Source organism: Oreochromis niloticus, linkage group LG3 (assembly GCF_001858045.2).
Source record: "Oreochromis niloticus isolate F11D_XX linkage group LG3, O_niloticus_UMD_NMBU, whole genome shotgun sequence".
Lineage (NCBI taxonomy): Eukaryota > Metazoa > Chordata > Actinopteri > Cichliformes > Cichlidae > Oreochromis > Oreochromis niloticus.
Window position 1 is genome coordinate 14,223,200 of NC_031967.2, and position 20,993 is coordinate 14,244,192.

The 20,993-nt window shown below is 40.5% G+C and overlaps 1 protein-coding gene across 1 annotated transcript in view; it reads right to left on the minus strand.

The window, feature by feature from the left end:
* Nucleotides 1-20,993, minus strand: part of LOC100691113 (glucosidase 2 subunit beta) — a 157,914-nt gene that overhangs the window by 128,553 nt on the left and 8,368 nt on the right. Inside the window, exons 5-8 of the mRNA XM_003450336.5 lie at nt 20,198-20,315; nt 15,599-15,728; nt 6,834-6,903; nt 2,437-2,515 (exon numbers count right to left, since the gene is read on the minus strand). Coding sequence (XP_003450384.1) covers nt 2,437-2,515; nt 6,834-6,903; nt 15,599-15,728; nt 20,198-20,315 — 397 coding nt within the window. The remainder of the gene's footprint in view (nt 1-2,436; nt 2,516-6,833; nt 6,904-15,598; nt 15,729-20,197; nt 20,316-20,993) is intronic.

Consider the following 20,993-nt stretch of genomic DNA (forward strand, 5'->3'; position numbering starts at 1 on the left):
AGTTGCCTCAAGGCGCTCCAGCAATACTGTTTAGAGATATGGAATAATATTTCCTCATATATGTATTTATTAATATGTAATGAATTTAATGACGTAGAGAAATACACAGTCCCAAAATTATATACATTCATATATCTATCGATGAGTCATCAAGGACAACTGGCTCAGACTGGTAGTAATAAGCAACAGTATCCAAACTAACATTAGCATCAAAGACTAAAACGTTTATGTTGCTTCACATTACAGTCAACTGCTCTAGAAATAACTTGAAAGTCTTTGAGAGTCTCTACTAAGTTGTTCAGCTTGCTCCATCTCTGTCTTCCCAAAGCACATGAAGACTACCTTGTTGTTTCGCTTTGCCACTGTTATTTTCACTGTCTGCTGTGTACATACTGAAGCAATTATATGTGTAACAATCAAGATTGTAACGATTTAAACATCAAACATGTTTGATATCATCAGGACAGCCCCGATGAGCCCAGAAGCACTTTTGTAGGCTTTAAGAATGGTTCTGTAAACCCTTCAAAGTACCAGATAATGGGTCGAACATCAGCACTGACGGGGTCCAGACTCAGATTTGAATGTCGGGATAAGGAAAGGAATCAAAGGTAAATCTGCTATATAGTCCTGTAGTCTGACGCGGACAAAAAGGGTAATTGACGAGCGGTAATTCAGCAGGATATCTGGATGCAAATATGCAGAATGTCCTGTTGTTGATGGTGTAGATACGGTGTGGAAGCTATGGGTTTGTCTGTGTTTCTATGATGGTTTTCAGTAATGTTGAGGAATAAAGTGTTTTTGTGTCACTTAAGTTTACTAATTAAAAATGCAATAACTTCCACTTTTTTAAAGTAACTCCTTGAAAAATTTCCCCCAAATTAAAATCAATCAATCAATAAATCATTAATAAACATATAATAAAAAAATAAAAAACAACTCCAGTAGGTGCAGAAGTTTCAACCCAGCTGCAATGCGGTGAAGTACTTATTAGTTTTATCATAAAATGAGAGGGTGGGGCCTACGTAGATGTCCTGTGACTGTCTACCTGCACTCTCAGATACTAATTGATACAAAAAATGACAATTGGATAAATTGCAACAATATTGAACAGTGCTGTGTTTGCCTCTAGCTGACACAACTTCAGCACCCTGCATACAGACAGCACACAGCCCCTCCCCTCACTAGCAGCTGAACACTGCTTGAAACAAACTGACACCCTCGTCTTTATGAGGAATTTCCTGTTTCAACAACACTAAAGTATTAAAACGTTATCATAAACATTAACCTGGCCACCGCACAGTCATCTGTTATTATTAAAGTAGGAGGTACTACTACTACTGCTACTGGGAGCTAAGCAGCAAATGTGATCAATTCCTCCCATCTGCAGAATCAATGAAGTTAATTTCACAGGATTACAAAGTTATTTGTGTCTGAAAATTGTTACACTTCTCTTAAAGTCCCTGACTGAAGCTGAGAAAAGGCTGTTTGATCAGCAGAAGAAGTAAGGTGAGAAGTCACCAGACACACAGCAGATAAACAGGACTGTAGCTGAATACAAAAAAAGATGCTTCTTAATGTCGTCATCCCCCCCATGCCATGAAAAATTATACTCCTGGGTGCAACTATTGAGTGTGAAATTCCAGTGTTGTGACAACCCCGGTGCACACAGAAAAGCCAACAAAGACTGCATTAGGAGGTTGGATGGATGGATGGCAGTGGCGCAAGTCATAAAAGCTGCTCTGATGAGACTTGGGTTAATTTCCTGTATATCATCATTATTATTATTATTTTCACTCACTGTTTAATCAGATTAGACAACAAAATGTCTTAGTTAGTATTTAGGTTAAAGAAGACTTTTTTAAAACGTCATACATGTTAGAAAAACTTTATTTTCCAACAAAGAAAGAAGGGGTGAAAAGACTTCCCCTACAAAGCAAAAAAACAGCTCTTTTATTGTTGAAAATACAACATTTTTCTTGCCAACAATAAGGGTGGCATACTTTGGTGTGAGACTAGGCAAAAGATACCAAGGTAACATTTTCACATAAAAAGCCTCAGACCCTCATTAACTTATTTGGCCTTAATTAAGGGAATCATCAGCTGGTGACTTCAGAGCTGATAAATCCTCCACACTCTTCAACTCTTGTGGTAGCACTCAACAACCACGGGCTTCTCTAAGAAACTGCAAAGCTAATTGAGGCTTCCAGGACTGGGCTAGGCTATAAAAAGATATCAAAAAGCTTCCAGCTGTCATTAGGAAATGGCAGTTGAAGGGAACTTTGGAGAGCCACACACGATGTGGACGACCAAGAAACTTTTAGATACACAGGAGTAGCACTGGGCTGTTTCCCCATCCAGCATCAAATAATCATAAATCATTAAAAAAAATATAACCTGCAGAGTTGTAGCTTAAACTGTGAATAAAGATGAACTTACCAGTGCTTCATCCTCAGAGAGAACACGCTGCTCATCGTGGACAAGCACCACTTTAGCCTTGATTTCATCCACTGTCAAACTGCAGAGGGTACAAAATCAGGAAGCATATTGGTATTCATCCCAATGTTTTTTTTTGCCCAATATAATAAGTTGATTTCATCATGATCCACGTAACATGTCATCAGCACAGCATTCACGAGCACCTGAGGCCCACTGAGACAGTCACATTTCAGTCTCATTTCCTGTGGCAGGGATTCAAAGTTTGCACAAAAGAAACAAATACTAAACTTTTTGATCAGATGCACAACCGGTCAGCAACACAAACCGACTGCATTAAACCAACAATACATTTTGCGATCAAGGATGTTCTGCTGGTAAAAGTGTTTCACTTTGAGCTGAGCACCTCTCTTTCCTTTTAGCCGATCGCAGTTTAAACTGCACAAAACATAAAGCAGCACACAGTGCAGTCAAAATCACTCATGCCAGCTATTATCCTACAGCATTTAGATCTTTTTTTCTACGGCCATTCTTCACCGCTGGTGTCTTCCTTCCTCAGGTTTTACGTAAACCAGCGCTAAACTGAATGGAGATAATGACTGCATGGCCAGGATCAATCCTAGGAGTCCATCAAAAGCGGACGTGCAGGCAAACATACAAAGCAAATAGCTTATTCCACTACAGAGGATCAATGCTAGGGGTAAGTGCTGGAGAAAAGCAATGATCCCTCTGCATTGTCGAGCTGCACGGAGGCCACACAATGACGCCTCTAAAAAATAAATAAATAAATAAAATTTGGTGTGAGGAAAACTGGCTTTGCCCCCAATCACTGAGGGCAGATGCAGACCTGATCTCGAGAGCAGGTGCTTTGCTAGGTTTCCCTGAGAAAGACAGTAAAAATATTAGGGAACTCACACACATGCACTGATGAATCCTGACAGAGGGGAGGGGATAAAAAGCACAACCTGTTCGTGGGCCTTTGGGAGGCTCCATCATGGTTCATTTCCTGAAGCAGTTGGTAGACTCTATTTATAGGCCAGCATACTGGTACCAGTTAATCCTGCACTGGGCTGCCAACTGCTTGCCAGCTGGCACAGTGGGTTGCACTTGTGTGTGGTGCTCAGGAAGGTTTGGGCTGAAATAATCACGAGGAAGGCAAGAATCTACCTTAATGAACAACGTGTGGGGGAATAATTTACCCCCCTGTAACACAATATGAATCTGTGAGACTGCAAATATATAAACTTGATGTTAAAGGTGTGACCGAAACATCGGAAATGCCGCATGCAAAGATATTTCACTCAGCCTACAGCGTTAGCCTGCCGCGTCTACTCCCAGTAATAATATTTATACAGAATTAATATTAGTATTAAGTACAAACTGTGGTGATAATCAGCGGCATCTCTACCACTGACATGTTTCTTCATGCATATCAGAGCAGATTCAAAACTTTAAAGGAAAAAAAGAAAAAAAACGGGTTGCATGAAGCAATTACTGGTGACACAAAAATGAGATTAGCTCACAGTATAAATGAGAGAACAATTATCTGTGAATCTGCATTAAAGATAATTAGCAATTCCAATCAAGTGGATTAAGAATGGGATAACATTTCGCTAAGTGTCATTTGGGACAAAGCCAAGAGCTTTTTTTTTTTTTTTCTCCTGCTTTGTGCACGATAAAGAGCCTGTAGTGTGCATGCTAATCTCGATCAAAGTCCCCGGCAACGTGCAAGCGTCAGGTATACCAGCAAATTTGCATTTATCATAACGGCGACTAAATCAAGCTTGACACTCGGGCATGTGAGCCGCAGAGCCGCACGGGGAGGGGAGGATTGGTGATGTAGCACACGAGTGCAAAGCCTTCACTTCCTGCTTTATTCAAATGGGCATCAGGACACGTCCTGCATCAAGATAGCCAGCTCGCCGAATCCACATACTGACAGGCTGAGACAATGGCTGGATAGAAATGAGCGACACTTGCAGATATTTCAGTTTAGTAATCTGTTTGTTTAAGCGCGAGGCGGTGCTTTGGATGGAGTGGATGGATGGAGCCAGAGCTGGGGAGGGAAGGGACTGTGGCTGGGAGGGGGTGGGCAGGAGGGCTTGAATAATGGTTTGCATCCAATCGCAGGAATGCATAAGTGGGCATATAGCGCTCCGGCAGAAAATCGCTGCACAAGCACTTCGTCCTCGATGCGGCCATATGTTTTATAGCACTTTCAGTTTACTATGCCCAGGCCAGCTTCCTTTCCGGAAGAATTTGCCCAGTTAGCTTAAGAAGTATTGATTTTTTTTTTTAACTTCAAGGATGTTGTGGGAAAGTGAGGAATGTGAGGGTGTGGATGGCTGTGGAGAAAAGCATGAAGGGGGAGAGCCTCATTGGATATCATGCACTCCGTTTTTCTGCAAGCCACTAGAAAAATTTACATATCTTCCCTGACAGCAAAACGGATGCCATTCCCTTTAAAGCTGGCCGCCGTCAGACGCCGATCCTGACAGCAACTTAGTTCGTCTGTGTAGCTGCGAGGAAGGCCGGGAGATTGGGGAGCGGAGCAACAAGTGAGCCTGCTGAGACTTGAAGATCGAACAATGCAAATAAGGCGAAGAAATACTTTTTGAGGCTTGCTGGAGAATAAATAGGTGTAGGAGTTCCAGGGAATGAGATGCGCGCATTCGACTCAGACTGATGAGACTTCACTGCTCCACAAGTTAAGGTGGAACTAATGAGTGTAATCCATATTCATAGTGATGTGAACACCCATTTATTTTATAGCACGAGTAATGCAAGACGGAATAAATGCGAGTGACAACCTATAGTTTTAATCCAGTGTTATGGATCTTCTTTATCATATTTCATGTTGTTTTGGTTTCACTCTGCTGCATTAGCAGAATTTCTCTTGAGGGTATCTGACATGATAATATTTCCTAAAACTCCTCGATTCACTCTGCCAGAAATTAAAGCAACTTCTTCAACAGTTTTTTTTTTGTTTTGTTTTTTTGTGGTTGTTATTTCGTGTTTTGTGGTACAGTTTCATTTGACCGCTAGTGGCCCGTAAATTAATGACTGGCTTTTGTCACCAATCAATTTGGAGAGAACAATGTTCAAAGACAGGCGATCATTTGTCAGGATAAAAAAAGATCGAATGTAACAAACGATTTAAATTCGGGACTTAACTCTAACTCTCTTATGCAGCTTTCTTGTCATTCAAAGCTCTTCTTTGGATCTTGGCTCCAAGATGATCCCACACCGCTCCAAGAATGCAGTGGTCCGAGTTCTGGGGAGGCCAATCCATGACTGGTAGTGTTTCATTGTATGTTTTTCTATCCAGGTATGGTATTACTGCTTTGGTGGTGTTTGCAGCCATAGCGAATCATATGCTTTCCAGATTGTCTTACAAGGTGTATCAAACTCTAACCATGCTTTTCCATGGTCATAATTTCATACATTTTGACAAGATCCCCAACACCTATTGACAACAATTTGAACCAAATTGGAGTCATCCCTCCGTTAGACCCGTTGCAATGGATTTTCAGTCCCGTTCTTGTGTAAATTGGCATACCCTGTTTGGATCAGTTGAAGGGCCAGATACATCTCTCACATCCTGTATCAGGTCTTTGCTAAATTTGTCCTATTTCTGAAGTCTTTATGAGTAACCCTTGAAATATTTTTTTGAACTGAGTGGTTTCTGTCATATTTCAGGCCTGCTTATAGAACAAAATAACTGGGTTTGCATTAGAAGTTAGTGACTGTGGTCAATGCCTATGCGCCTACTTTTGGAAAAACCCAGAAACTATTGCAATGGTAGTCAAACCACGACTTTACTGATAAATCGTGAGGTGTGAAAACCCATCATTAAGTGTACAGGGGAGGTCGCAGGGAGACACCACACACCATTCCAATATATCAAGTTTCTGTTTAATAGCTCTTCAGAAAGCCTGAAGAAATATTGCACAAGGTCACTTTAAACAAATTACATTAAAGTCTGGCTCCTTGGAAGCAATATATAAAGAAATAAGGGGTGGCTGAAGACTTCTGCAGAGTGCTGGATGACGACATAATATTTTTTTTGTAGTATTGGATTTTTTAGCAATGAAATAATGCAACAAAAAGCCCATTCACCCTGGCAAGAGTAGAACCCAACAAGGAAAAACTATTTCAGCATAAAAACATCACTGGTAGCCTTCAAAACCTGAATCAGTGGATCTTTATTATACAAAACTTTGCCTGCGTAATCAACAAAGTATTAATAGAATATGTTTCTAGTTTGGGGGGTAGTATTTTAAGGCTGACACTTCATACACATATGAGTGCAGGTTTCCGGACTCACTAGAATGGGTAGCACTGGCCAGAACATGAAAACAAAAACAGGACTCAAAAGAGTCTGAATACAAGTTATTTACCTGCCATCTTTATTGCTGTCCAATAAATGGAAAATGCTGGCAACGGAGCTGTTCTGATGTCTGATGAGACCTAAAATAAATAAATAAAGAATCACGTGTTACTGTAGAATTATGTGATTGTTTAAATAGCAACCACTTCCATCTGAATGCAAACTGAGAGGCAGGAATGAAGAAAAGGATGGAGCTGGATTTAAAAAATATGGGGGGTGTGGAGGGCAATCAGGCAATGAGTCAGTCACGCTGTGAGAGAACATTTGGTTTCCCTGTAGGAAAAAAAAAAAAAAAGCATGCCAGAGTCCAGAATGCAATCAGGAGGCTTTGTGCTGTAACGGCTGGTATGACAGTGATTTCCCTCTTCTCCATTCATGTACGCAGGCAGATGAAAAGGAGACGCAAAAACTTCCTCAAACCCCTTTTTCCAGCGAGCATGTGACCCCAACCGATTCATTCTGTGAATCCGCATTCACTGCGAGTGGAAAGGAGAGGAAGTTCTCTTATGTTCAGCACTGAGCATCACCCGTGTCATCGGCAGAGCAGAGAATGTACAAGGGGTAAACTGATTGGCCCCCAAGTCTGGGGAAAAACACTTTACATAATGCTAATTGCACATCCGCCGCAATTATCTTTCTGTACTAATTACAGAAAAGCTCATTTTGAAATTAGCATTTCTTCCCAGTGTACAGTAAAGCAACTGTGTTAAGTGTGTGATGCAGGGGTGTTTAAAAAAAAAACGATCCCTTTTCTCAAACCAATCTTTGCCAAAATAAATCCATATTTATTAAGGCATGCCTTTTGTGGGATTAAAAGTTTTAAAAGATGCTAGATCGTACGCCACTCCGTGACACCGGAAACATGACCGGGAGCTGCAAACGTCTACGGAGAAGCCAGATTCCCGTCACCCTACCCCACCCCCTGTTTGTTGACTGTATTCAACCCCGGGAGTTAAACAAGATTTGCTAATATTCTCCTGCAATACACACAGCATCTGTCATATTAGTGGCTTATTCTTTTGTTTGAGCAGCACTCTATTCCCAACCTAATGCTTGACATTCTCAAGCCATCCTCTGGTCGCTCTGTCTCGCAAAAAAAAAAAAAAAAAGTGAGCGCACTAAAGGAGGAAGAGAAATGGTCTCATCCCTCCCTCTACTGCAGAGCCATAGCTATGAAAAACAACCATAAGGAGGATGGATGGAGACGACGGCAGGGGAAGAAAAAAAGATAGAGTGGATGCAGGGGATTGGAGGGTGGTGGGTGGGGTGGGGTGGGGGTTGGTTGGCAAAAGGTAAGAGGAAGAGTCGAGAGGAATGGGGAAAATAAAAGAGGAGAGAATAGGAGGGAGAACAAACAAAAAAAAAAGAAAAATGGGGGAAAGAGGTTCAAAACATTGGCTCTTTAGGCCGACGGCACATATAGGGGGACTATGTTTACTAATGGACACCATCAGTCATCCACCCATGTTGCTCGGGCAATATCACGGCACACTCGTAAAATAAAAGAGAGGCACAAAGAGAACAGAGGGAAATGGAACATATCAGCGGGAGACTGCAGATCTACGCCTAGCCTACAGACCATGTTATCCACACAGAGCTTTGTTATTGTAGGCTCGCGCTGCACTCCAAGGCTAAGAAAACACACATTGTCCTGTCTCTTATACACCATAAGCAAGATTTCCAAGAAGGGAAATTACAGTTTTCTGTATGAAAAAAAAAATGCTTTGAAATGGAAACAGATCAAAAAACGCTGCAGGTAGAATCTTTTTTTGTTTTTGCTTTATCGAGGGGATGAGGAGACTGGAAATACTGAGACAGAAACCTGAAAATAAATATTTGAACCTAAACGGTGCGTTTAACGGTGAGCGTTCGCAGCATCAGAATGACTCAGACTGTGCATCACGTTCAGGAAGAAAACCACTGCAGCACAATGAGAGCGTTGCAGTGTACAAAATCAATATCTTACTCATTAGAGTTTGCTCATAAATTCATCAAGGTTGTGATTACAGTTGCTGAGCTAATTGCCTTATTCCCAGAACTCTTTTCAAGGTTCCCACACGGCTGTGAGTGATTTTCCAGGAAATTTTTTAACAACCTGGAGCTGATATGACACGCAGGTTTTACAAATGAGATAAATGATTGTGCTGCGAGGAAGCTCAGGTATTCGTAACTCGAAAAATCAACTATTAAATTACAAGGTACAATTAATAAAGATGAAAGAATAAAACTAGTCTACATTCTCTGTGGAGAGCTTAGCAGAGCTACCATCACTCAGTCCTGCTTATTTTAAAAATATATCAAATTTAATGGAATTTCAGAGTGAAGCTCTGTTTTCAGTGAGGGTTTTTGCCGCTTGACTGAAAATGTCAAGCCTGATGGGACCTTCTGAACTCTTTTATGTTTGACGCTGTTTGTTTGGCTCTACAAGGACAATCAAGCGTTTCCTTATCTGGAGAGGAGACATATAAGCAGGGATATGAAGCACTCTGTTAGAGTTCAGAACAGGAGGACAATGCCTGCTGCAACACGTGTTATTGCATGATATCAAGAAGACATACGTTTTATAAAGTCTACAGTCAGGGAGACAAGAACTTTTTGTTATTTTTTTCTTTGTGCAAATCATGTTTCATTAGAAATAAATATCAAGAACCTGTAGTCTTTTGATTTCATTCTCTGCTTTCCAGAGAACAGGATATAATGAAGTACATCCAGTGTTTATGACTGGATCTGGTCCATATAGGTTAGCTCAGGGGAACTACTCGAATCCTCAGAGGCAAGATAGCAGACACTCTGTCTATAGTGCTTAGTACATCCTTCATATACAAAGATACAGACATTCTCTATATTAATATATTCCAACAATACATATTTTGTTGCATTCAGTTAATCTCCTCCTATTCAAACCTACCATTAGCATTTGCATTTACATGTGAATGCACATTAAAGACAGGGAAGCGTAATCATCTATGGCTAAAGGGCTTATAATCTATTTCTCCTTTAAACAATTTTTATACAGAGATTTCCTTACATATACAGGACTGCGCAAAAATCTTGAGCGACACCCGATTTCTTTATATTTTGCTTGGAAAATGGGAAAAGAGTACATCAATTTATTCAAATATGTACAAACATACATGGAAATACATTATCTGAGGCAAAAACAGAGTTTGTGAAATTCTAACAAGCTTAAAAGTCAATATTTGGTTTAACCACCTTTATTCTGCAACACACTCTGAACTCGCTTTTCTTGTACTTTCTGTAAGTACTCTTCAGGAATACTTCTCCAGGCTTCTTGAAGGACTCTTCTTTGGATGTTTCTGCCTTTTGTTCTGTTCTCTGTCAAGATGATCCCACACTGCTTCAATAATGGTGATGTCTGGGCTCTGGGGAGGCCAATCCATGACTCATAGTGTTCATCATGTGTTTTTATATCCACGTATGCTTTACCTGAAACATACCTTCAACTGAAGAGCCCTCTCTCTGCTCCTGTGTCAGGTCTTTACTGAATTTTTTTCGTATTTAGTAAGGATATGTAGATAGTACTGCCGACTTATTTTAGGCTTGCTACATTTCTATTCTAGGCTTGCAAATACTAGTCCTACATTTCCTCATACTTCATACTATAAGCCAAGTTTATGGCTAGCAGTTCGTTAGGAATGATGCTGTTAAAAAAAATTATGTTTTATGCCTGTGCATTTTTCAGAAATTCAACTAAGGAAATGTGAACAAATAATGAGTTTTTTGACAGGCTGTTGGTAACAAAGTGCCTGAAGATACAATTTAAATTTGGTTCTTTGATGAATTGTCTGCTATGTGTCGACACAACGCTCGTTTATCCCTTGAGTTAGGTGCCTTTTTTAATCCTTCACTGATTCATAAATCTGGAAAGCTTTAAAAGACCTTCGTAAAGTCAAAACAACAATTTCTCAAGGAAACTTCACTAAAAAATAACCGGAAATCAAAATACAAAGAAATGAGGGGTGGCTCAAGATTTTTACACAGAACTCTATCTGCAAGTAAAAGTCCACTTTAAAGAAATCAAATAAAGGTGACTGAATCCCATCTTTATTTGACGTTTTCAGGAATAAAGACAATAAACCTTGCATCACACACATACTATGCTCCAAAAATCACTCTGATGTTCATGTTAAGCAGATATGGTAGAGGCAATGGCCCCAATGCCAGGCTCAGACTACATACCTGCATCGGATCAGTCCATACAATGAGCAGGTCTGATTTATCCCCAGCTTGTACTATTAAAAGTTGTCTATGAAAGATACAGGATCTTAGATAGCGCCAATGTTCAGTAAGTATTATCTTGAAACAAGTTAGTTTAATGAGCCAGTTTTAAACTTGCCAAATTGCAAAGAGACTTGTCATTTAAATTAGTATCTCTTTGTAATATTTTAGATAAAGCAGCAAACTTTTTTTTTAAAAATTCAACATTTCACACAGCATCCTAACTTCTCTGAAAACAATCCTAACACTCTATTTTAGTTATAAGATGCAAAACTGTAAATAGCTTTAGATGTTTGTCTCTTACAAAGATCACTTTCTCTGCTCCTGATTGACGAAACGTGGGAGAGCAATTTTGAAAAAACAAAATGACGTTGTATTGGTTGAATTTAGAAAAAAAGATTTGAAGACAGCAACTGAGAATATATGAAATCCTATATTTTATGATTTGGTTTTGTTTGGGAGCTTTTTTGGTACAATTGTAAAAAAAAAGTTAAATAAACTGAAGAAATAACTGTTAGATAAACTGATTATTAAAATGATCCGTGTTACAAAAGTTTGGGTCGTCCTTGTGTTCATGGCAGCTGTACAAATAGCTGTAAAAATAGCTACACTTGTTGAACACAAGATGCGTATTTTTTTAAGATGTATTTAGCAACTAATGTATTCAGGTACGCCCACACATCAAACATCTGAGTTGACTCTGTCTCAATATAATTATAAAGTGGGTTGAACTGCGTGGTCCAGAATATTTTCCCCATTTGGAGTTTTACTGTTTACAACCAAAATGTATGAGTGTACTTTTTAAATATAACCAGCCTTTGATGAACTCTTTGAATTACATGTGGAAAATGTGTGTGGTGTGCTATAACGACAGCAAACTAAGCCTATTTGGCCGCCTTGGCATTCTGCAATCTCTGTATTCATGCTACGGGCCATCCACAAGTGCACACGAGCAGAATGGAAGTGGTTTGCAAGGCGGTCTGCTAGAGAAATCAGGTCAACCAGTGGATTACCAATGAACTTGAGGAAATCCCCTCAAACTGTGGATGAACTTCAAGTCTGCGTAGCTTTGCATTACTGGATGTACAGTAAAAGAGAGAAACTAGCACGAGTCGTACACTGTGCCTCTATATGATGGAGTTAATATCAAGCAAACATCATTAAAGAGGGAGGAGACCTCGACGTGAACCCAAGGCTTATCATGGATGCCATTAAGACGGAAAGAAAACAACCGCACACGATCAGCATCCTTTCTTATTAGCTGGGAATAACAAAGTCTTTGCTATTCAATGAGGATTTACTCCCGATTTCCCAACATGCTCGGCAAAATGGGGAAAAAATGAAAATCAGGCCCACTGCTTTGCTAGAAGAAGAGCACTGAGCAACCCAGCTGTGTCTATGAACAAGCATGTTTTTATATCTTCCTAATAAAAATGTCATATATGTGAAGGTTGGACTCATTGACTGACTTGTAGTTCCTTAACAAAATAATTTGATAATTTAAAAGAAGGAAAATGGCAAACACATAGTGGTTGTTTAGAATCTAATAAACGCATGAACTGTATACCACAAATATCGAAATCAATACCACTTAGAATGTTGTTCTGTCACGTCTAACACCCGCAAAAAGTCCTGCAATATATCTTTCACTGTATCGCACACAATGTGCCACAAGAAACTAATTTTCTTTGAGGGTACAAATAACCTGGCCCTTTAAAACTTCTCAATAACTGCGCATGAAGCCCCGGAGACACGTTTGAGCGACAGGCGCTGTAAAGGGAGAGACTGTTAAGTTCTACTTTGCAGGCTCAGCTGGTTGTTCTTCTGGCTTTTCATTCTTATTTTGACTCATGCGACTGACAGGTCAGAAATGGAAAGACAAGATATTCGTGGAAAAAAAGTGTCTGTCTTGTTGTGATGTTTCTATATTTGTTTGTAACTCAATGCGTGTCCTCACGAGTACAACGTTAAAAGGTCGTTTAAGGCAATTGTTTTAACGAATGTTTCTTGCGACCCAAATGTATAATTAAGGTAACTAACTGAAGAGGCTTTTTAAATTATTATTTCACAACTGTGACACTGATGACAAAATTACATGATGCTACAGAGTTACAGTGACACAAAATAAAATGTGGTAATTTAGTTAATTGTGTTTTGCAATTTTCATGTAGACCTGAGATTAACCCTATCTAATGAAAATATGTTTGTAAAGGTAACAATTGTAAAAAACAATGGGTAATAATGGTTTAATTTAAAACTGGAGTAAAACTGGTGACCCTTAAATTACATCCTAGAGGTTTGTTGTTGTTTTTTTTAAAGGCAGGTGGTTCCTGAAATCAATCAGAAACATCAGGATTATGTTTTAACCAAATCACAGCCTTCAAGTTTTAGTGAATTATAGATCAGTAGTGCGAATCACAAAGTGAAGGCCATCACACGCGGAGCCTGTTGGGAAAACATGACAGGAAATTCTGGATTTTTCTGATCTAAACTTGTTGTGTAACGTATATACACACCAAAATGTTGTATTTTTTGCAAAAAATTTGTCCTCAAGAAACCCACTGTGAAAGAAATGAAGTCTGCACCAAGCGATGATGAGCTAGTCCTAATGTTTCCAAAGAAGAAAAGGAGGAAACGGAGATTCTGGGTGTGTCCGATTCTTAGAAGAAGGCAGCAACAGGGGAAAATTTCATTGTTTGGTCCAGTTGAAGCTGTATCATGGCCACTTTTGCACTTTGAACTCATGTTCAAGAGTTCAAGACTGTCTGAGGTAAAACTGAACCATTTTATTATTTCTATATTCAGCAGTGGTGTTCATTTTGAACTACAAGCGCCCTTGTTACCAAATGCAGCGGTTTGACTGGTCAGATCTGTTTATCTGGATCTGATCATTTGTAAAAATCGAGCTTGGTTCGAAAGAATAAATGTCGCAAATTTGTCATGTGACCATCTGCATTAAGAATTCACATATCTGGTGTTTAAAGGCCTTAACTCATTATACAAATACTATCATGACATTCCATAATAATAACAATGATAATGCAATACAGTAATCCTAAAATACATCACTACAACATTTGAATTGTGCCTCTAAAAAAGGAGAAAATAGAGCTGGTTGCATGCATTATCATAACTGTTGATCTGTCCTTCATGAGTTCTTTCTTCTTTACCCCGAGTTATTTAACTTCTGTTCACTTACACTCATTCATTTAATAAGCACCACCTCAATGAGTCATAATGCGGTGATTCAGGGAGTTTAACTGCTGTGGGAATCCACCTAGAGCACCTGCAATCTTTAAATAAAGATATCAATGTTTGGCAGCAGTGTATCCACACCGTAGCCAAAGAAAAAAAGTCAATAAGATACACTGTCACATCAATACATTTTTCAGCTTCTACTGTGGGCAGATAAATGAACATTCACCAACAAGTAACGTCATAAGCAGGACAAAGACTGGAACTTTGAAGAAGCCATACACACACACATGAACTCACAGATTTATTAAAACTGCAAAATAAGACCCCAGATGGATGGCAAAACATAGACAAGACCTGCCAACACGACCACAGAAATGAAAACTGATGGTTGCAACACCTTGAAGATGAGCAGTAATGGAAGTGAAGGATGATGGCGCCGGGAACACGTGGGGGGGGGGCCCGTGACGACTAGCAAAGGTCAGCTTGCACACCTTGGGAGGCATGATGGATGTGTGCTCTGAGAAGCTCCAAAGTCAAATGACCTTTATTGCAATCAAAACTTTTATTTTGAGGACCACTTTGACACAAGGCAGAATCAATTACCAGCACTATACAATATCTAGGTGTGTGCTGTTTGATATATGGATGAGCAAAGAATAAGACAGAAGTTTAAAACATTAATAAATCCTTTATTTCTGTGTTTTATGAGGCGTAACATGAAGGACCGCTTTAATATCTGCGCTGCAACAAGCTAGAAATCTAAAACTAAATCTAAAATTAAGCTAACTTAACCCAAACGGTCTCCATGCCCTGCCTTCCCAACACAGACTTAATGATTCTAAATCCACATGGACTACAGAGCTAAAAATGACTGAGCCCGTTTCCCATCCAGCCTCACTACTTTCAATACGTTCACATACACAAGTCTGAACGTCATTTAAATGCCGAGCCAGCTTGTGCTTGCAGTGATAAGGGAATTTTCCAGTGAGTCATAAGCAACTTCTCTCTGAAGGCTTGTGGAACGTAAAAAGAGAGCTGGGGGAAATGCAATATGCTGTTGCTCAGCAATCCTCTCCCAGTCCGCTTATTTCAACGACACAGGCATCTGTATTTAACCCTTCCAGCTCCTCCGTATCTTCTACCATTTGTCATCCTGACCGTGTGACCTGAGGTTCTCAGGCCAATTTACTTTTGCTCAATGCAAGGTCGAGCTGAAATGAAATGAAAGTCGCCCCGCAGCTGCTAAAATTGCCTAACTACTGTCCACAAACTGAAGCAATTTAGCGAAAGGAGCAAATAGCTTTAAATGACTCCGATTAAAAATGGCATGACCCTTACCACCGTCCCCTGCTTCCAGTGCCTTTAATGTTTGCTCTTTGAGTCGGTCGGCTTCGTGTTTTTTCCTCCTGTGTTCCTCCAACTTGACCTGCAGGTCTTCAGCCACCTGCTGGAGCTCTCTGAGCTGGGCCTAATGAGATGACATGGAAACAAAAAATAGAAAAAAACATGGCCACCTTTGTCAAATTTATAGCTATTTATAACTATACCTTACAGTAAGTATGCAAGATAGCAGCAACAGTTTGCATTGGTCTTAAATCTGAAAAATTGATTACAATCTTGAATCTCACCACTGTGGGTTTTTTTAATCAACGTCCTTTGGAAATGTAACTTTCATGCAAGCTGGACTAGCCAAAAGAACATCAGCGTTCACATCTGATGTTCATAAATTTGGCTATTGTTTAGTTTTATAAGTCGTAATGCCAACACCATCCATTTTTTGTGCTTAGTCCTTTAATGGTAGCATGGTTAATACAATTATAAACCTCCAGAGCAGAAAAATGAAGCCAACGCAGAAATGCCAAAAACCGCAGTTCATTGAATGGCCACTCGAGGGCATTTGAGTGAACCAAGCTTTAATAATGAAATTAACATATTTGCAGATTAGTACATACCGTGCTTTTGCTCTCTATAGCTAATTATAGTGTGACGTGTTAGATTTCACAAACCAGTGGTTAATGTCCATGAGAAAACCTCGCACCTGCTTGATAGCAGCATGTTAGCACTGTTGAAGCAAGCAGTGTGGATGCTGTTGTTTAGCACTCAAAACCATTTCCTTCCTGTGTACACTGCTGTGATTATATACACCAGCAGGCTCATGGCACGTTGTAAAGTTCTTCATCCCATATTTAGCTGCATCTTGAACAAAATTCCATCGTGGATACAAATTTTGGAGATATATGTTGACGGTCGCACATGAAACAAACGCACTAACCTAACATTGTATTTGCAGGGGGGTGATAAATGCATAAATCAAAAGAACTGGGATTTGTAATAAATCTTTTTGAAAAACATATAAATGTTAATAATCGCTGTACGTGTGACTATAATCATGCAACGTTTCATTGATATTGGCCCACCAGTTAAGGAGGCCATAGGGTACACGCAGACATATGCTAACATCATTATAATGAGATTTTTAATGATAAACAAAGCACAGAGACTATTATTGCGAAATAAACTGACAGATAAACAGAAGCACGAGAATTTTCTCTCTTTTTCCTCGTCTACCTCCGAAACAGAACCAACCAACACCGTGTATTTACAAAAACTTGTACCACAGCAGCCGGGCCTGCACAATGGACTATTTAAATCACTTGTATCAGGAGGTGTTGCTGTCGCACCAAATACGACAGCTTTTGACAACCAAGCATAACCTATCATCACTCTCTGTAATGGACCAATTAATATGAAAGAGCAGCAGCTCCTTGTTCGCGTGCATGTGTGTGTGCATGTGTGTGTGTCAGCTCTGCCGTCCAATCTGTCCTCAGAGACTCTCATAATGCAGTGATGGATTCTGCGAGGTTCAGCTAGGGATGACTACCTTTCTAGGCCATGCTGCTTGCTTAGACACCTTCAGCTTGCAGCGGTGATTTATGGGCTCCATTATGAGGAGTACAAGAACATATTTACTTGTGGAAAAAACACCCATAACATGCAAAAAGTTCTTCCATTGTGTAAAAAAAGAAGTAGAAAACACCAGAAACTAATATAAAGCTTCTCGCTGTTGTAAATTCTTCAAAGAATTAAAAAGAAAAAAGTAGAGAAAAGTGATTCTGAGGATAAGGAACGGCTGACACTGCACTTCATTTCCTGCTTTAACATGTACTTTTAAGAGTGGGCCAATAAACAGAAAGATAATCACAAACATCCTTAAATGGGTTTTATTGAATACCAATTTGTATTCAATTAACAGCAGCATTCCCATTTCTGCTTGTTCTGTGGCACATGAGGCTACAATTTGATTATTTTTTGGTTAAAGTTTGATCGCAAGTGTTTTCTTTAACAGCAGTTTCCTCTTGAACCCTTGAACCACAGGAAGAGTTCATTTTTGAGTCATTGTGTAAGGTTTCCAACACGAGGCCCCGGAGGTAACCCTGCCATATCAACAGAGACACGCTGAGAAAAGAGGATCGCAAAGTGCGGCAGGGCTAGGAGGGCTGGGTGACACTTCAGCCTCGATCTGCCAATCAGCTGCCACCGAAAAGAACACGGAGAGGGGGAAAAAAAGGAAAAGGAAGGAAAATAGAGCAGAGTGCAGGGTAAAAACCCAGGGATCATCAGCTGGCAAATCAGACATGTGTGAGCTCGCACATGCGAGTGTGATAAAAAGTGGCCTTCAGACAAATCTGTGCTGTAAACAAGTGGTTTCTTTCTCTTTTTTTTCTCTGACATCTTTTATAAGCGCTGCAAGATTTAAACAGCTGTGCTCAGGATCCTTCAAGATACCTTAGAAATGAATAATCAGGGCAGGAAATAACAAGGATTCATAGCAGCCCTGAAAAAAGTCAGAACAGCGTAAATGTGCTGCATCAACAAAGAGTCCAAAATCCAAATAATGATGATGAACAACACTCAGATGCTGCCATTTCAATCGCTAATACACTTAAAGCTGTAGGTGCTGCAGTGTTGGAAAGTAACTTGTAGTTTCTAAAGGCCACTAATGCATTAAGTAATGAGACCACTGAAGCGTCCTCGGAGATCCGCAGCTGCCAAATTTACCATATAATTTGCACCAAACTCCAGGAGTCCGTCTCTAAATTGGCTCAGTGCTCGCTGAAGTAAATGTGCAAATGGAGAGGAAAAACTGTAAAGCAGTCGCTGCTCGACCCCAAGTTCTGCAAAGGAGTCAAAAAGAGAGGAAAAAAAAAACGGGGGCCTGATTGCTCACGTACTTGTTTACTGGTGCTGATTTACACCCAGTCATTTACTCCTTACTGCTTTAGAGCGACGGCAAATGAAGTATAGTCACAGCTGAATTCCTTAAGAGACACAATAAAATGCAAAGTTGGGTGGCAGGAGCAGAATATGATGATGTTTATGGGTTACAGATAACAGTGCGAACTAGAATCCGAATCCGAGACGTGACGCATTATATAGCATAGCGATGTCTGTTGTGCTAAAACTGGAGGCCACTCAGCAGGAAATGACATGAACTGATCAACTAAAACGACACGATCCAAGTAACATAATGGAGGGAGGAAAATTGCAGGGCTTTTTTTTTTTTTTGACAGCTAGGAAGCAGCGAGCTTCTTACTGTGATAAGGCAAAAAGTACCTGCACAGCAGGCTGAGGCTGGTGCTGGAAACTGGTGCCGGGAGCACAACAGACGCCTGTAGCAGCAGGTGCTGCGAACATGTATGATCAAAACAGCATCACAAGCTGCTCACTTAGAATAGCAATGCTCTGAGAGCAGCATATATGAAAGCAAATTAACCTTTCCGTCAACCGTTAGCTAAGAAACGCTGTAGAAGCCACTGAATGGCAGCACACGCAGAAAAAAGTTAACCGAGTGTCTTTATATCCAAACTATGAGCACAGTACATTTACCTTTAGTCCCCTAACCAGAACTGCTTTCCTGTACAATATAATCCACTAGCTTTTCTTATTAGAGCCATCATGAGTTTGACACATGCATCTTAGCCAGCTGTTGGTTCAAAGCGTCTTACAAACGTGTCTCTAGACTCGTCTGTGAAGGTTCTCAATCATCCAGGTCATTGTAGTCTAAGGAGCTTGGAAAGAAAGGCGTCTGGACTTCTTTAAGTTTCCTTGAAGACGTTTCACCTCTCATCCAAGAAGCTTCTTCAGTTCTAAGAACAATTGGTGGAGAGTCGCAGATTTTAAGCCCTATGGGAGTGTCCCCCAGAGGGTCATGGACCGCCTATTGGATCCTATAGACCAGGGGTCCCCAATCTCAGTCCACGAGGGCCGGTGTCCCTGCAGGTTTTAGATGTGTCCTTGATCCATCACAGCTGATTTCAATGGATAAATTACCTCCTCAACATGTCTTGAAGTTCTCCAGAGGCCTGATAATGAGCTAATCATGTGATTCAGGTGTGTTGACCCAGGGTGAGATCTAAAACCTGCAGGGACACCGGCCCTCGTGGACTGAGATTGGGGACCCCTGCTATAGACTCACAGTGGTGCTGAAGCCACCAGCTGGGGGGCCTTCTTGTGTAAAGCCTGTATGTTCCCTCTTTGCATGTGCAGTTTCCCTCCAATCACTCCAGCAGTCCAAAGACATGCATGCTAGGTTAACAGGTGATTCTCCAAGCCCACTTTGATGCTGAACTAGACAGGTGAGAGAAACCAACTCAGTGTAATGTCACCCTGCTGTATCACTAATTTAACTCTATGCTTTGAGGAAGACTGCTTCAAACCTGTTAATCAGTTCTCTAATAGTTTTGGAACCTCTAAACTCGAAATCACAGAAGTTATCCCAGTTTTCTCCTGATGTAGAGGCCGTGTTTAGACGACGGCTTAGTTTCAACTCAACGCAGCCAAAAAAAGTGTGAACACGAACTGATCTTCTTTTCGGGTGGTTTTCAAACACATGCTGCATAATAGCTGGAACTTCTACCAAAAAAAAATGGAGTATACCTGTTTCTCCCTCCAGAGCAGCACTCCCTCCTCAATCAGCTGCTGCTTGAGTCGCAAACCTTCATCCAAGGTCCTCATCTGGCCCTCCACGTACGCCCTCTCTCTCTGTCCTAGATTCCTGGAGGAAAGGCGAGAGATAGAGAAAGAGAGGAAGCACAGTCCCATCATTACTGAGAAAACGCCAGCCGCTCCTGATATGGTCACCGAGATGGCGCAATCCAATTTTTAAGGGCCTGCGATGCAGCAGGAATCCAAATGGGAAAATAGAAGAGTAAATAAGATGGGGGCCGATGCTCTGCGGCTCAGCTAAATTGTTTCTGAAGCCTGGCAAACACAATATGAGTGCGGACCTTGTGAAAACATAATGAGATACACTCTGCTTGTACGCGGCTTCGAGACGAATGGCGCGGTGAATGAAATAATAGAGGACTGTCAACAAAAGAAGTGGGTTAGCGACATTTACACAGCGGGCTGCGTTTCTGCGCCGCGGCATCGTCCATCTTTGCAGCGCAGCTCAGAAAAACATGATGAATACATCGTGGCAGGAAAATGAATTCTTACAAACATTTGTATTCAGGGACCTTCCACCTTTGCGCCGAGTAATTTATAACTTATCTAAATTATCTCCCAGGAAAAAAAAGGCTCTGGGTGGTGGGAGCAGTTTAAAGCAAAAAGGAGGAGGAGGAAAAAACTGCAAGAAGGTCGTGAGTCAGATTTGCATTTAACAGATGAACTCTTCAAAAACAATGTTGTGATGCACACACAGCCTGAACTACACTGAGTTTTTAAATCATAG